This window comes from Lonchura striata, chromosome 17 (assembly GCF_050655825.1).
Source record: "Lonchura striata isolate lonStrDom1 chromosome 17, ASM5065582v1, whole genome shotgun sequence".
NCBI lineage: Eukaryota > Metazoa > Chordata > Aves > Passeriformes > Estrildidae > Lonchura > Lonchura striata.
In genome coordinates, this window is record NC_140719.1 from 6,054,017 (window position 1) to 6,071,237 (window position 17,221).

General features: G+C 47.3%; 1 protein-coding gene across 7 annotated transcripts in view; it reads left to right on the forward strand.

Annotated features, from left to right (window-relative positions):
- The window catches only part of COL27A1 (collagen type XXVII alpha 1 chain), a 141,654-nt gene that overhangs the window by 60,517 nt on the left and 63,916 nt on the right, over positions 1–17,221 (forward strand). For all 7 annotated transcript variants that reach the window (XR_014958809.1, XR_014958810.1, XM_085594041.1 and 4 more), the window contains 9 exons: positions 2,632–2,685; positions 6,297–6,341; positions 8,577–8,630; positions 8,987–9,031; positions 13,586–13,639; positions 14,331–14,384; positions 14,539–14,592; positions 15,548–15,601; positions 15,911–15,964. Coding sequence is in view for 5 of the 7 variants with exons in the window: in XM_085594041.1 (XP_085450167.1) it covers positions 2,632–2,685; positions 6,297–6,341; positions 8,577–8,630; positions 8,987–9,031; positions 13,586–13,639; positions 14,331–14,384; positions 14,539–14,592; positions 15,548–15,601; positions 15,911–15,964 (468 nt within the window). In the remaining 2 variants the exon portion in view is untranslated. The remainder of the gene's footprint in view (positions 1–2,631; positions 2,686–6,296; positions 6,342–8,576; positions 8,631–8,986; positions 9,032–13,585; positions 13,640–14,330; positions 14,385–14,538; positions 14,593–15,547; positions 15,602–15,910; positions 15,965–17,221) is intronic.

Sequence of the window (17,221 nt, forward strand, 5' to 3'; positions counted from 1 at the left end):
AAATATCCTTCCCTGTGCTACAGGCACCAGCCTTAGCCTCATTTAATTTGTAAAACCTGTGCTTGTGTGCTAAACTCTACTTCTGGGCTAGGATGCCTGGGGTTAGTTGAATTGAAGCTGCTCTTTCCATTTGTCTTCTCCTCTGGGTTTGTTTTACAGCTTGGGCCAATATGTACCAGGGGACCACCCACCACCCCAGTAATGGGTGAGCTGGGCTGGCAGCTGCTTGTGCCAGCAATGCAGATGATGTGTTAAGGACAAAAAAAAGTGTTGGCAAGGATGGGGCTTTGGTACTGAGTGTTGTCCTGGGCCTGCTCTGCTTTTCTTCTCAGCTTCCTCCCACTTTGACCCTTTTCCATGGCACCTTGAGGACCCCGACCTCTGTGGGCAGTCACAGGATGCTGTGAACAGGTTTTATTGCTGAATCTCTTGGTTGCTGAATCTCTTGGTGATATTGGCCAAGGGAGCTCAGGTGCTCAGCTCCACCTTCCAAACACAGGAATAATCTCTTTTCTAGATATTTGGAGATCTAGTGCTGGAAAACCTGTGTAAAAGTTAGACTTCTATTAACTCTATCACCAACTGCCTCAAATTTCCTGTCTTTAAGCAGGAAGGTTAATGCTAGAAACTGAGGCATAAAAAAAGAGTGAAACACATGTGTGAAACACATGCATTTAAATAGTTCCTTCTCTGGGTTCTTTTATTCTGGCACAGGAGCACATTGTTTATGTCACATTGCAACAGATTTAAACCAAATTCAGACAATGGTGTTTTAGTCTGGAGCAAGCATTCCCCTAGGTGATATTTTGCTGCTGTAGCAAAATTGTTTTTGTTGTACCATTCCAAGTAGTAAAATCTCCCCATGTTGGTAAGAGCCCAGCTCCATAGCAGACACCTCAGCAGCCACAGGGCCAGGCTGCAGCTCAGTGGCACCATGGGCCACTCCATGCCCAGCTCTGCTCTCTGAGGAAGGAAGGATGCAGCTGGGGGATGCTGAAGGCTGTGACTGAAATCTGCAGCAGCGTAAGTACAGTATCAGTCTATGAACACTCATATTTTCCTTGGCAAGCCACATGACTGTAAACAGCAAAATATTCTGGCAATCTCTTTTTTTTTTCTGTCTTGACTGACCAATGAGTTTTCCCTGCACATCTCTCTTCTGATCTGATTGATTCAGCATGTAGCAGAGTTATTTTTCTCCTTTTTTCATTAAAGAAAATTGTAGGCCCCCCTGCCTTCTTGTTATATTTGACATCTTTGTCTCTAGATGGCAGAAGGCTGTTTCCAGTGGTTCCTTACCACAACTTCTTGGCATGTGCACAGGCCTCAGGGATGCAGTGCCTAGCTGGAGAAAGGCAGACAACTTTCCTATTCGCAGTGATTCCCATAAAATAGAAGTGTTGAATCCAAGCAAGCAATAGCTCATGTCAGTTCAGCCCTTCATGCTGTAGGGAATTGGTACAGAAGAGCTGAAATGCTGGCTCTGAGGTCAGCAGCACATATTTTGTTGACTTAAACAGATCTCACATCTTTCACCTTAGATTTTACCAAGCAACATTTTACCTTTTCTGTTCACCAGGAGCTGTAAACCCCCAAAGGTCAAGGGAGGTCTTGGATGACAGTTTCCCAGTGTAGTCTTCTGTCTGCTGTGATCATTTCAGTTTTCATTGTTGCTGATGAGTTTCCAGATAAGCATTGTCACCACTGGCTGTTGCATTCCACTTCCCTCAGATTTGCTTTTCCCACATAGCCAGTGTTTGTAGTATGCAGGGAAGCAGGCAGGAGAAGACAGCATCCTCTCCCTGTCTGCTTCATCCCTGTCGTTTAAGCTCTCAGGTATTCCACAACATGCCCATCTTGTCCTTTGTATTTCTGGTGAGCCAGAGAAGGGGATAAAGCACTTTTACTTTGACTCCCAGTCCGAGCTCTTCCTGTGGGAGACAGAGCATGGCAGCACAGGGAAGAGAAAGCTGCTTTGGGATCTGGTTGTAGCAGGGAATTGGGGGGCTTAGAGGAGCACAGGGTCTGTCCCAGACTGAGAGAGAACGTGTCACACCACTGCGCTCTGGCTCTGGCTCAGTACCTCCACTCCCTTCCCTACAATTGTCTGAAGTCTTCCAAACTTGTATCGGATATAATGAGATGAAGTCGTCTTTTGTGGTGCCTTTTTCATGTAGTAAACATGGCCTTTCACAGCCCTGGGGTGTGGGCTGTAATGAGTTTGGAAGCGTTTGCTCCTCTGGCAAGCTGCAAGGGAGTGAATTCACCAGGCATCTCCGATCAGCTCCATTAAGCATCTGCATGGCTCCAGCAGCCTTTGTGCTGTCCAGCTATCCTGAGAGGAGGGGGTGCTGTACAAATGGTCCTGTTAGTAGACAGCACTAAATAATTCAGATTGACAATCCATTTTCAATATAGCCACTGTAGTGAGGTTTATGAATCAGGGGTTTTGGCCTTGTCGAGCTGTGCTGGTGTGGCAGGAGTGGTTTGGATGAGGACAGGCTGGTTGTCCCACATGTCCCTGTGTTCTGCTGCTTTCCAAAGTGCTGCACGGGTGCAAGGGGAGTGGTTTGTGACTGACTGTCTACACCAGGGAGCCTCAATAACTAACATTCATGTTTGCCTCCTCAGGGTTTTCCTGGTAATTTTGGAGAACGAGGGCCTCCAGGCATCGATGGGAACCCTGTAAGTTCATAACGTTTTCCTTTCTTTTTTTCTTTTGCAGTAGACAGCACACTGTACTGCATCATGCTAGTTAGAACTGAGTGAAGCTTTTATGCTTGGTGGCAGCTGCTGGCTGGTTTTGTCCCTCCTGGAAAAAAAAAAAAAAATGTATATCCCTGCCCTGCTGAAAACTCCTGTGTTTGGTTCCTGTAACTGTCAGGTCATTTGCCATCACTTTTCTGTCTCCATCTCTTGCCTTTCCTGCACCTCAGTCATGACAGGTACTTTCTTATCCAGAAGGTGTGGCTAGGAGAAAATAAAGAAAAAAATGGCAAGGATGTTGCTCTGGCAGAGCAGGCAGTGTTGGACCACGTTGTCCCTACCACAGGGCACAGATTCCCTGCTCCAGTGTCTGGGAGCACTGAGGGACAGACTCCACACCCCAGCTGCTGCCTGCCCTGGGATTGCATGGGGAGTAAGTCTCCAGTCTCTCGAGTTCTTGCCCTTCAGTCTTCATCTGACCCCTGCTGGCTTCCTAAGAGTGGGATGTGTCTCCTGGGAATTGGGTCAGGATGGTCACAGAGGTCATTTAAGCAGCTGGGTGCTGATAAGGTTTAATTTGCTCTGCTCTTGTAGCAGTAAACTCTGGGGATGTGCTGTGTTTGCCAGTGCTCACAGAACATGTCCTCGTGGTTTGCAATAGTTCTCAGATGAATTAATTATCCTAAATTATTTTCTGAATTACTTTGTTGGTTCTCCCTGAATTAGCATGTGAGCAGCACTGATTCATCTTTGAAATTCCTGCTGCCTTGGTTATTCACACATAATCACCATGCTGCTCTGGGGTTTGACGGGATGATTTGTGTGAAGTAACCCACTCCACATGTGCCTGCAAGTTCCCATTCGTCATATATGCAGCATAAAAGTTATTTTCACAACTGGCTCCAGTCACCAAGCCAAGCTCAGCTACAACTCCAGCCTTTGTGGGAATCCAGCACAAGAATCATAAACGCGGTGAACTGAAAGAATGATGTTCCCAAGGAATACTTCTGCAGGACTTTTCCCATCCTTCAGTCAATTTAAGCCATAGGTCAGAGTGGAATCAGTAGTACCAAAGTAGAAAACTTTCTGATTATACTGCTATTTCCAGCCAGCCCACCAGGAAGAGCAGGAATCCTGGAGAACAGGAAGACTTTTTTTTGTTTGTTTTTCCCTAAATAACTTATTTTGTTTTCTTTTGAATATGCAAGTTGTCTAAGCCCCATTCAGAAGAAGTTCTCAATGCCAGTCAGCTGAATGGCTGTTCTCAGAGCCTGGGAGAGCAGCAAATGTCCCGTTAATTCATCCAGAAGGATTGCTCCTCTTTCATCTTATCAACGGCTTTTAAATATTAATGTGCCTTGGCGATCGCAGAATGAAAACAGACTGTTTGGGCTGACTTAAAGGGAGGTTCACAGGGTCACAAGTGGAGTCACAGACGCAGAAAAATGCCAGAAAGTCTGTTTGTGGAGCACACAAATATGCTAGGTTGGGTAGGTGGGGTGTGCAGCTGAGCTGCCGGGCCCGGCTGCCACATCCTCTGTTTGATCCCCGGGTCGTGGGGAGGGCTGAACCCACAGCCTCGGATCTCCTTTCCATCCCTCCCTCCTTTCCATCCCTCCCTCCTTTCCATCCCTCCGGGCACAGGCTCCTCCAGCCCCAGGGGCATTCCTCCCTCCTACCAGCTCGCTGAGAACTGTCGAGCCATCGCATTCCAGATCCCATGTTCCCCCCCCAGTGCTTTAGCCACTCCAATTAGGCTCTTAATCACTGGAATTAGACGTGGGAAAGGGCTGTTGATTCATCTCTTTCTCTCTTGTCCCAGTGCCCAGTCCATGCGCTGAAAAAATGAGAATAGAGCCTGATTTCCCTCACAGGTCAGGGACTGATAGCCAGGAAAGGCCACTTGTAAATCCTCCATTTCCTAGACCAGGGAATGGCTCAAATTAACAGCTAGTCTGTCCACATCTCCCAGGGGAGTCCACCCCCTCCTCTTCCAAGAGGAAATCCTCTTCTGTTAGCTGTGAGGTCATGCATTTCCACATACACCCGTTCCCTTGAGGAATAGCAATATGACACAAGTCAGAAAATCTGGGAAGTGCCTCTTGGAGCTGGTGGGACCAAGAGCTGAGCATCCACCCAGCCTGCAGCCCAGCCACCCTGGGAGCCTGCAGAGCTGCCTGGGAAACCCAGGCCACCGTGCAGCTCCTGTGCTCAGCATTCCTGGGATACTCCCTCTTCTTCCTGAGCCCCTAATGCCAGGCCTTGGCTAAAAGCTTGAAGCCAACCTTATAACAGTAGCTCTGAGGACACAGAAATCCCACCCATGAGGAACAATTGCTCCACAGATGTCCCAAGTATGCAGGAAAGGAACTGGCCATAAAAAAAAAAAGCAATTTTAGGCTGGTTGAGATTATGAAACGCTTTTTTGTGTGTGTGCTTGCCCAATAGTCCTTTACTCTGCTTCCCATAAAATAAACACACGTAACCCTTTACCCAAGGAGCCCTGAGCACATCCAGTCACATTGCGTCCCCTTCTCTTTCCTTCTTCCTCTGGGCAAATCTTTCCATAAAAGGGGAGCTCTATTGCACTGCGGGGGCTCCACCAGATGTGCACCATAAACTAAGCAGGGCTGTCAAAGCAAGTAGCCAGCATGATCCAGAGCAGGGGCAGGGCTGTCTGAGTTAATGGGAAGTTCAGCATTTCCAATGCACTTGTTTTGAGAGGCCCCGTTGGAGATGGAGGTGTGTGAGAGCAAGTCCTTGCCCTGACAAGCACCTCACTGTTAGCATGGCCAGTGAGGCCACCGAGGGGGACACGGGACAGGCTGAGCACCCCATGGTTGCTGAACTGCCCAGGGACCTGGACAGGTGAGTTTTGGAGGTCTGGCAGAGCTTCTCTGCTGTACTTCACTAGAAGACTTCATCAAGCACCTGAGAGTGCTCCTACATGTCTTTGAAGAGCTCACACAGAGAAAGTTTGTGGTGAAGCTGAGAAGCCAAACCAGCTCCACAAGCCCTGTCAGCAGTCTGACCCTTGGAATCATGAGCTCCAAGGTGCCACATACACTCCCAGGACCCATTTGCCAGCACCAGAACCTGCCATACCCTCTCCCTAAACTACCCAGTTTCATTTCCATGCAGCCTGTGAGTTTTATTATTACATAACCACTCCCAAAACCTCACCTTTCCCAATGCTAAAGCAGCAGCTTTCCTCTCCTTGCTCTCCCCATGTCTCCTACTCCCTCTCCCTGCCAGTGGCTGGAGCTCACCTGGGGCAGGCTCCCACCTCTCCCCTGGCCAGTGAAATGTTCCTTTCGTCCAGCCTGCTCCTGGAAGGGAAGTCAGCCCTGGGAATAACTGCCCAACAACAAGCAGCCTGTGTCTTCCCAGGATGTGCTCACAAGTGCACTCCTGAAAATGGAAGTTCTGGATCGCTTGGGAGGGGAAAGGGGCTGGGGTTGAGAGGGGGGATAGAAGGGGGAGGGATGGTCTTTTCCCTTCCCTCAAGCCCTTGAAACACTAAGCTGCCTTTCAGTCTCTGCTTGTCTATAAAGTGTTCCATAACCATGTGGGTTTCTCTTTCCTTTTAGGGAGAATTGGGAGCCCCAGGTCCTCCTGGAGTCCTTGGACTCATTGTAAGTACAAAAACAAATGGAGATCTGGCTGGTCGGGCTTTAACCCTTTCAACCTGCCTAACTGCACACAGATTTTCTTCCTGTGAGCAGGATGAAGAAGTCGGGGAGGTGTGACATCTGGGGAGAGAGGGGGTTTCCTGGTGGGTTGGGAGGTGGAGGAGGGCAAACCCTTTCCAAGCAAAAGGAAACAGATTAGATGTCTGTTGTTAGTGATAATTTGCCCTTTTGATAGCATTTGCCAGGGTATTCCTTCAAAGATGCAGCATTCATTCCATACCAGGACCTCTTAAAAAGCAAGTCCCTGTAAGCAGTGACCTCAGGGACACACAGTTCTTGTTCAATGGAGAGTCTGAGGGCAGGAATAGAATGTCCTCTGGGTAGACAGGAATTTTAAAAGCACTTTCACCATCCCATCACTAATCCAGGTAATTTTGTACTCAGCCAAATTCCACCCTTCATTACACTTTTCCCCCAGCAGGAGATAAATGGCTCTAAGGATGGGTGGCAGCTCCTCCTCTGGCAGCTGTGCTGGGGTTAGTGAATGCCCAGCTGAACATAGTATGATTTATTTTTAGGTCAAGGGACTTGTTTTAGGTTATTCCCTTCCATGCACAAAAATTGGTAGGCTCTGTTACTACTACTGCATTCTTTCATAATGATTCCTCCTCAGCTGTGACAAACAATGGAAATTTGACTTGTGAGGAATGGTTAAAACCTTCCCCTTTTGCCTTTCCATAGCTTAAATTACAGGAGTGTGTGTGTCAGCTTAGATCAAGGCCTCCATTGCAGTAGGCATTGCACAAACCCAGAAATCTTACATTCCTTGAAGGAACAGCAGGGAATATAGTGATGCACCCATCTTGGAGTTGGGGGATTGAGGCAGAGTTGGATTCACAGGAAGGTTGTCCATGGAACCACGAACTAGGTCTGCTTCCCCTCATTAGTGGAGGGGAGTACTTTAGCCATAGTAGCAGGAAGGATGTGCTCCTGTCAAAAAGCTGGAATATAAAGATTGCTATTTAAAACAATACCATTGAGGGTATAGTCCAGATTGAATTATATTCCTCCTTGCTTTCGGAAAGATATATCTTTTCCTTGTCGCCTTTATCTCACAGATGTTTGGTTTGTTAGAAAGTGTAAGGTCAGAGATGGCAAAAGTGATCATGATCCTTCTAGAAGTGATGGAGTCAGAAACTGCCTGTCCTCCCCTCCACATTGGCCCAGCCAAACTTCAAACTGAGATTCAGGTCAGATGGAGTCAGATCTTGTGTCCCAGGGTAACATGCATCTCCTGAATTCAGGCTGCTGAAACATCTCTAGTGGGACAGACTGAGAGTGACCCCTCCATCCTCCTGGGGAGAAGAGAGCACATCCATCCTGCCTTGTCCTCCCTGTGGAGGACAGCTCCAGCTCCTTATCCAGGGTGTGCACACAGGGCCCACGCTGCAGGGCATGGAGAAGGTGACACATGGCCCCTGTTCAGTTTTGTCCTTGGCACCTGCAGCCACCCCAGGGACCAGCCAGGCTCTGGCTGCCTCACGCACCCTGCAGAGTTCAGTTCACGGTGTAAGAGAGGCTGAAGAGCAGAATTAGGTGTAACTAAAGCCTCTTGCTCTCCTAATTAACCATGTGGGCAGAGCTCTAAGTAAAGGCATTTCTACAAGCAGCCTTTATGCTAGGAGGTATGAAAAGGGCTCTGTTGGGGTGGCTGCAGCCCAGCTCTCTCTGCGTGACCGCGGGCCCGGGGCTGCGGCTGCAGAATCGCTCCTTCAGGGAGCCTGCCCTGTTTATTTACACACTGAGGCCAGGCTGGTGCACCCTGTCACTGCCTCTCTTCATGGCAGGGAGCAGCCAGAGCCCATTTCAACACCAGCACTGAAGGGTTTCTGTTGTGCATCACACATGGGTGCCCAGAGCAGCCAGAGCTCTGCTGTCCTCCTGTGTTAGAATAAGTCCCAGCACACAATGCCACCAATGCTGGCTTCTCACTGCAGCAGGATGAGACACCTCTGTCCCCACCTCCTGTCTCTCCTCTCTTTTCTTTGAGTGCTGCATTTATTTAAGGGCTGTCTGCACATTCAAAGAGCCTTGATTCATACCAGGATGCTGCTTCTGTTGATATCAATAGTGCATTTCTTCAGGGACACCAAGACTGGATATCAGAGGAATTTCACACCGCATGTGATCTGTTGGGTTTGCACCCAATGACTGCGGCAATTTTCTTTCTCTCACTAGGGTGACATGGGCCCTGTTGGACCAATTGGCTATCCAGGACCAAAAGGATTAAAGGTGAGGGAATCTCTGAGCTCTCATCCCTCCAGAGCTGGGCTGAAGGTTGTTCTGTTCCTCCTTGGGGCAGTGGTGACTGTCCTGAGAGAAAGGATGGGCAGCAGTGGTGCTGAACACAACATCCCACTGGTGCTCTGCAGTGGGTGTAAGTCAGTGGAGAATTCCAGAAGCATTTTCCCACATGAAGAATGTGTGATGGAGCACACTTTGGGAGCAGTCTGGCATTTGACCTTGAGACTGTCCCAGGCCACTGCTGTGGGTCTGAGCCACCAGCCCCATCAGCAAACAGCAATGTCACAGACCTGAGCCAGTCTCCACCATGGCTCAGCCTCACTCTGAACTTCCTTTTGTTTCAGGGGCTGATGGGAAACCCTGGAGAGCATGGACTGAAAGGTGATAAGGTGATCTGAATACTCCCTTATTGCACTGTGTTTTAATTTGCATGTGAAACCCTCTTTCTAGTTTCTCTTTCTTATTCAGCATCATAGTGCTGGTTCCACTCTGGCCATCTATACCCCATCCTCTCACTCTCCCTCCATTCGTGACACTCTAGTTTCAATTTTTCTTTCTTTGATATCTGCCCCATCTCCTTTTCCATGGAGTATAGATAAATTATGCTCAGATCCTCTTTGGAGCTCTTGTCTTTCACTGATGATGACAGTAACTGTCCAATTACCTGGTGTTTTTATAATTACACTGGTTTTATGTTGTTTACATACTGGGATGGGGAGGAGATGATCCAACACTGACACTGAGCTTGCATTAATGCATTTAGGGGAAAGATGTGGTGTGAAAAAGCAGCCCTGTATCAAACAAACCAGGTGGATCCCCTGGAAAAACTGTTGTGTCTTAGGTACTTCTGCTCCTGTTCAAGGAGCCTCACCACAGTTCAGCTTCCTACTGAGAGGAAATTGCCTTGTCCCAAACTGATATAAATCACATTAGAAAAAGCAAAAAGGAGAGGGGCCTTGATTGCAGAGATTTAGTGGTGCTGGCACAAAACACACAGCTTCAGCTAAATCAGCATGAAGCTGTGTGTGTAAATGTCTCACTGTCACAAGAGCCCTCCTCCTACAGATATTCAGCTGTAGGATTTATTTAGTCTAAAGGAGTGGGAGGTGCAGTTATTTATTGCTGGCTCTGATTGCTTAGGAGGGCAGTGGAAAATGACCATTAAGTGCATTCTCCTCCTCCTGTCAGATGTTTTATTCTCTTCTTAGATGTTTGCTTTTAGAGAATGATTTAGCAGCCCAGACTGCACAGGGGGGGAGTAGTGTCAAACCAGTTGATTCAACTTTTCTTATACTATAGCAGCTCTTTGCCAGGACTCCTGTGTCTGCAATTTCCATTTCTCCTTTGAGTTGCTTTCCCATTTCTGTGGAATGACAAGGCAAAAGAAGGGTTTTTTCTTTAGGACAAGCTTAAGACACTGTAGCTGGTTTCTGGACTAAACCCCAGATCCTGGAGTCCACCGACTCCTCCATCCACTCCTTGAGAGAAATGGTTAAATATCTTAAGAATCACCAAGATCTAAATCACTGTTTAGCACAACTAACCTTCCTGGACAGTTCAGTCTCCATCACTTTACAGAAACTGCTCTGTTTCTGCCCAGTATTTCCCCAGACACTGCTATCACAGTAACCAAATGCTTTGTGGCTCTCTCTGGAGTTATCCTTAAAATACTCACAAGTGCAGAATTATCCATCCCCCAACAATCCCACATTCCTGAGGTGCAGGAAACCTTTTCCTCCCCCCTGTAAACTCCAGGCTGCAGATCATCCTGCCTTCCTGGCTTGATGAAGATTTAATTGGATGTCTGCAAGCTCCTATTAATCCCATCTGTCTTGGTCACATCCAAAAACACGTGGCCTTGTACAGGTTTGTCTTTTTGTAGCTGAGGAAAACTCCCTTCAGTCAGCAGCAGTCAGATAGATGCTGGTAAAACCTGAGAACAATGACAGGGTGCTGGATGTTTGTGTAGGCAGCAGGAATGTCACTGATCTGCCACCTCAATCTGCCTGGGAGAATGTCCTCACACCACATGGCCAGGTGTGAACCAGAATAAGGGACAACATCTCACTCCTCCAGCAAAAATCACATCTTTTTATCTAGAAGCTAGACAGGCAGATCCAGGTTATCCTGTTTCCATTCCTGTGTTTTCATGGAGGAAAGGAGAGGGGGAAGAGAGGGTTGTATCTGCTCTGACAGGGAGAAGTGGAATTACTGTGTAACTCTGAAATAAAGAGTGGCTTGAGAAGACCAGATTGGGTGATGAGTGCAGGGAAAGGTGGAGGAAGCAGAGGAAATCCCAGCTACTTGTTCTCACAAAGGAGTCTGATGAATCAGGACATCTGTAACTTGTGGAGGACATGGCTCAGGCAAATACCTCTGGAGCTGTGTGGCATTAGCTCTCTGCATTGCTAAGCAGGAAGTCTTGGCAACAGAGACTTCCAATCGAGGAAAATTGAGGGGATTTTGCACAACAGCCTCCTCTGCACCCCACAGTCTGCAAACATATCCCACAGCTGTGCATTTGTCCTTTCCCTTGTAGCCCCTCTCTGTTTGTGTTGGGTTACAAAGGGCCTCGGCTTGTCTGAAGCTGCATTTCTTTTTATAGGTGAAACATGAAGCACAGGCAACATCCCATGAGCAGGGGCTGTTTGTAATTTCAGATCCTACATTCCTTTTCCTGCCCTGTGAACCAAGTCCTTGCAGGCCCATTTCATCATCTCAGCATCGCAGTTTTTAATAACAAACATGCCTGACCTCTTTCCTCTGTAATTTTTCCCTCATATTAAGGACACAGATCCCAGGTGCCAGTTCCAGGGCAGGTAAAAGGTGATTCTCCAGTCCTCAGTTCTGGTTTAAAAAATTAACAGCCATAGATGGACTGCTCATGCCGTGACATTTTGCTGTGCTGTCACAATAACATGTGAACATCTGGCATGAAGTCCAGCTCAGGTTAAAAGATGAGTTTTGTTTTCCCATTTTCTTCTTCCCTTCTCTAATTTCTCAGAGTTGTTTGAAAACTGGTTTCACAGTCACGCGCCACTTTTCCTAAAGGTTGGAAACAAAGGTTTGCTCCTGCGTTTTGCTATGCTCAGGAAACTCTTTTATTTTAGTAGTTATTACTTAATGTCCGAGTATTTCTTCTGAAACAGTATTTCACTGGCCACTTGTACTGTCTGGGTAGAAAATTGCTTAATAAAAAATATCATCTTTCTTCTTTGACCCTCAGAATTGATGATAAAGACAAACCTCAGAGGCAACCTGTCACTTCCAGAAAAGCTGTTTTCATGCTGCCTTCAGTCAGGAGTCAGAATTAAGTAGATTTCAGTGTTTTAAGCCTTGGACTACATAAAATAAGTAGAAAATTCAGAGAAGATGAGAAAAGTCTGTGGAGGAGCTGGGTCACACAGTAGTTTTCTTTGCCTTTTCTGTTGTATCTAATACTTGGGTTCCTTCCGAACTGAAGCTGTATAAAGAGCTGATTGTTTCCATTTTGCATTGCCAAAAAAAAAAACAAATATGGAAAATAGTTCAGATGAAACAAAATGTTGGTTATTTGACTCAAATTAAAATATTTTAGGTTAAAAACCAAATGAGTAAAATCAATTTAACATTTTTAAGAGCAACATTTTAATTTTGCTATGTAAAAGACTTGTTTTGAAGATGGTTCAGTGAAATGTTCCGGGAACATTTGCCAAAACATTTAAGCAAATTTAGCGTGAATCCATGAAATGTTTCCATCATTGAATCTGCATAGCTCTTAATTTTTTTCCTTCTGAAAAATTGTCTTTGAAAAGTTTTTACCAACTCAAACCTGAACCGTCCACAATTTGATTATCCCCTGCATGTTACTGAAGTAGTTACAATTATTTCAGCTTTCTGATAACAAGTGGGTGGCTTTTCTGAAGTGAAGTGGACTTTCTCTGACATCTCTCTGTGGACTTTGGCTCTGTTGCAGGACTCCATATGTCTCCCATGTGGGCTATGTTTAAACATATAGCCGTGGAGTGGCTCATTCTTTTGCTGGAAAGCCAAGTTCATGGGACAGAGTTCCTCCAGCAGTTATTTTTGTTGGGTCTTGTCATTGTACCAAGTTATTGTAGTCATCCCTCCCTTGACTTCCCAAGTAGAATTTTCCTTTCTCTGCCCCATCATTGACTCATCCTTTGTTTAAGTAAATCACTAAATACGTGAAGCTGGAAGGGGCATCAGGAGGTGATTTGGTCCAGAGCTGCTCACAGCAGGGCTAAGAGCCAGTGCAAGGTAGCCCACTGCTCCTTGGAAAACCTTCAGGAATATTTGGCTTCTACCCAGAGAGTCAGAATCTGTTATGTTGGTCCAGCTAGGGACAGACAGCTTGGTGAGGAAATATTGTCAGTGGTGGGCTCCCCACCCCAGTGAACACCAGCCGACTCCTCCCAGGGAATCTCAGCTCAGACTGGCAGTGGGGCAGTACTAAAGCATTGCCAGAAGCTGCTCTTGTTTTCTTGTGAAAGAGGATTGATGTTTGATGTCAGGACTAGGATATGCTCACAGAAACCCTGAGGATTGTTTTCTTTTCTGTAGAGCCTTGTGAGAGAAAAGGCTCATTCATTGAAAACTGAACTCTTCTGTTCAGCTGAATTTAACACTTCACCACCGTCATGGTTGCTGTCAGCCAGAGGAATGTGCTCTCTCTTCTTGCAGCTTCTATAGATACACAATGCTGGGGAATTCCTGGTTTTTGCTCTCCCACAGTTTCCTTTCTCACCTTAGAATCAAGTTGGGAAATACACACTTTGTTCAGGGTGTTGCTACGCTCACTGTGATCTGCAGCTTGCCAGCAGTTCAGTTCTGAGTGGAGCTGGAGTTGAGACTTTTCCTATACAAAGCACCTTCTAAGCATCAACCTGGGCATTTTGGCTGTTGCTGTTGCCTCTTTTAACTCTCTGGTGCTGTGTACCCAGGGTGATCAGGGAAGAGCAGGTGTTCCAGGAGATATCGGCTTCCAAGGAGACAAGGTAATTGTTTTTCTTCTCTCCATTGTTCTTTTCCCCTTACATGGCAGTGGCCACAGTTTTCTCAGCTCCTCCACTAGGAGCTGGAATTAGCTGCATCCTGCTGTCAGGTTCCCCTGCTTGGATAGTTCCCATTTGGGGTATGCTGTGCCTTTCTAAAATCCACATCAGAATACGGATTTTATAGTTACTCATAGTAAGAGCAGTTCTGCAGGGTTTCTTTGTAGGGGCTATGGCTTCTAGCAGAGGTTGGAAGTGATGGGATTGATGGGGATGTGTGTGAATGTGTGTGGTCCAGTGGCTGCAGACTCAGGAGATTTTGTCTGCTCAGTGCAGCAACTTAAACCCTGACCCAGGGAACCACTTAATGCTCTGTATAACTTCTGATCAAATGACTTCTCCCCTGTGATTTAATGTGATACTGAGTGTGGCTGACAAACGTTGCACAGAGCCCTGTGCTGGAGCCTGCGTGGCTCTGAGCCACAGCCAACTGCAGCAGCTCGTGTTCTTTGGGGCTAAATTCAGGGCTGTCTTCAGAAACATCTCACTGACATCAGTGCAGCTGTCCCAGCTCCATGCAGGGCTGAGTCCAGCCTTTAGGAGATGCTCCTCATTCTGCAGCAAAGCTGGAGCCTGGGGAATTGGAATTTATTTGATGCCTCATTGTGTTCTGAAAAAAATGTGTCTCTCTCAGGGCAGTCAGGGTTTGCCTGGGGTCCCTGGGGCACGAGGGAAGGCAGGCCCCCTGGTAAGTAACCAAGCACCCTCTGCTTCCTCAGCTCCCTGTCTAAGGTTCCGAGCCCAGCTGCAAAGACAGCTTGGCAGGGATGTGCTGCTCTAAAGAGGAAACCTGACAGCCAGCAGCCAGCTCACTTTTCCCCATGTTTTTCCAATTTCTGCAGGGAAAAGTCGGTGACAAAGGACCAGTTGGGTTTCCAGGACCACCTGGCCCTGAGGTACGTCCCACCACCTCCTTCTCACATCCTTCCAGCCTAGGGCTTCACTTCTCTGCTGGGATATGATGGCACATGAGTGGTGATGGGGTGCGAAGAATCAAGATGGGTTCATGACCCATTTTACATCTCATGGCTTCCTGATTTTCCTTCTCCTTTTTTGTTATAGATAAAATGAAAGCGTTTTTTTCAGTTTTCCCCCTCTAAACACCATTTAAAGTAGAAAATCCTCCTACTGCCCTTACCAAAAAAGTGTCACAGTGATACCTTGGATGCAGGAGGAGCTTCCCCCAGCACACCATCATTTTTCTCCTTCCTAAGTGACCAGACAAGGTCTGTAAGATGCTAGACAGCCACTTCCAGCACAACTGATGGTCTGTTTTCCCCTCATCAGCGTTCTGGCATTTCACAGGGTCTGGAAGGGCTCTCAACTTTGTGCTGCCACTTAGCAATCGTTCCTCTTTGTTGCTATTGGAAATAAGCACGGATTCCTTTGTTTCCTCCTCGATGGGTGGCTGGGTGGGTGGGAAGGAGCCCTGCCAGGCTGACGGCAGCTAATGAGGGTGTCAGCACCTTTCCTAATTCCTCGCCTGCTTCCCTTTGTCGCCGAGGCTGCAGCTCCTTTCTGGGAGCACAGAGGTTATGAGCTGGCTCAGAAAGATTAATTAAAACCCAAATGGCTGCTTTTAGCTGTGTGATGACAGGGAGGCCCTCACTGCAATAAATCTTGTAAGAAGATGGACCTAAAGGGAGTTGCTGGGAAAGGCTGCTCTTCCATCAAACTGCTGGTGCTGCTCTGTTGTGTCCCATTCCTTCCCAAAGCCATGCTGGCCCCCACACGGACACTGCCAGCATGTAACACATCTTGTCCCTTAGGCTTTTGCTAAACCACTCACAGAGGCTGACACTGCCTGCAGAATTCCACCTTTGCACTCTGACTGTTCCTCATTCTCTCCAGGGCTTCCCAGGTGACATTGGCCCACCAGGAGAAAACGGTCCTGAAGGTCTGAAGGTGAGTAGAGCAGAGACTGCAACTCTGTGTGGGGTTGGAAGCAGCCAGGGAAAACAAAGTAGTGGGAAGGGGGGAAGAGAGAAAGCCCAGGAGATTCCTAAAGATTGTCCTGGCCAGCATCTCAGCTTGGTCTGTTTGGCTTGAGGTCCCTCCAAGTGCAGCGTTTTCTTTGCTTCAGATTTTTTTTCCTGTAGCAAAATTGACATTGGATAATGTCCCGTGGCTGTGAAAGAGACTTTCTCATTTTAATTGCCCTTCTGAGCTTATGTTTCTATTTTCTGAGTATCTTTTCCTTTGGCTCTTTCTCAGGGAAAGCCAGGAGCACGAGGTTTACCTGGGCCAAGAGGACTGCCTGGACAAGAGGTAAGTATCCTCAGCTCAAAAGAGGTTTGATTTAAAGAACAATGCTGAATTTTCTAAATTAATGCATGGTGAAATGGTGTCTGTGGTTTAAAATGCTCTAGTCTCTCTGACTCTGGAAGCAGATGCTTATACTGAGTGATTAGAGATGTGCAGAAGAGGAGGAGCTTCCTCTAAGCTGTGTGATCTCCAAGGCCTGTGATCTCTGCTTCCAGTCACTGCTGGCATCTGCTGACCCTAAATTCTGCCTTGGCATTGCTTTTAAAGCCTGTTCCCCCACCCCCAGATGGGTGTTAGAGCTCTTTTCCCTGCACCTTCCCCTGCACAGACATGCCCTGGCCTGGCATCTGCTTCCTGCTCCTTTCAAGTGTGTTCCTTTTCAACCATGAGACCTGCAGACTCTGCTCTCTCACACGAAGAAACATCCCTCTGTAAAAAGAGAAGGAAATGGGAATTGCTGCTCTGCAGAAATTCATCTGCCCAGCACCTGAGAGCTTTCACTCACCACTTCACCTCAGAACCTGAAGCATCATTCCACTTGCAGTCATTATGAAGGGAACAATTGTCATTGATTTAATTGTCCTGGAGCTGCAAGAACATTATGGGAGCAGCAGAGAATGTCTGGGCTCCCTGTTTATCCTGTTGTAACTCCAGTGACATTGGTGTAATTTCCTCTCACTCAGGCCAGTGTAAGCTGTTTGTCCAGAGTCACGAGACATTGTGTAAATAATACTGAGCACATGCATGGGCAGGAGCTCGTTTTAATAGCACTAATAATTCTTAACTTTTTCTGGGAACTCTTCTGCTTGTTCTCTAAATGGGATTAATGCAAATTAGCTCATTTATTTGCAGTGAAATAGGAAAAAAAAATATTCCAGCCAAAATACAAAGGGAATCGAAGCCCTGCATTCCAGGTTCAGGCAGGCGTGACCGAGCTGCCTTCAATTTGCTCTAGTTAGTGAGTGTAAAAGTGAGCCCAAAGACATGGACATGGAGTTTGGTGTGAGCTGTGCTCCAGGACTCCGAGTGTGCAGCAGAGCACAGCACCGTGCTCTTCGCACTGTGGTCACCCAGGGCACTGGGTCAGGGCTCTGAATTGCATCCCTCTGGAAATGAGGCATAGTGTGGGTGTTTGTCTGAGCCTTGGAGCTGGGTTCCTGACCCCCAGTCCCACCCTGAGCCTGCCAGTGCCCCTTCATTACCACGGCTGACCACCGAAACGAGAGCAGCCGGGCTGTGGCTGCCAAGGGTGCTTTTAAT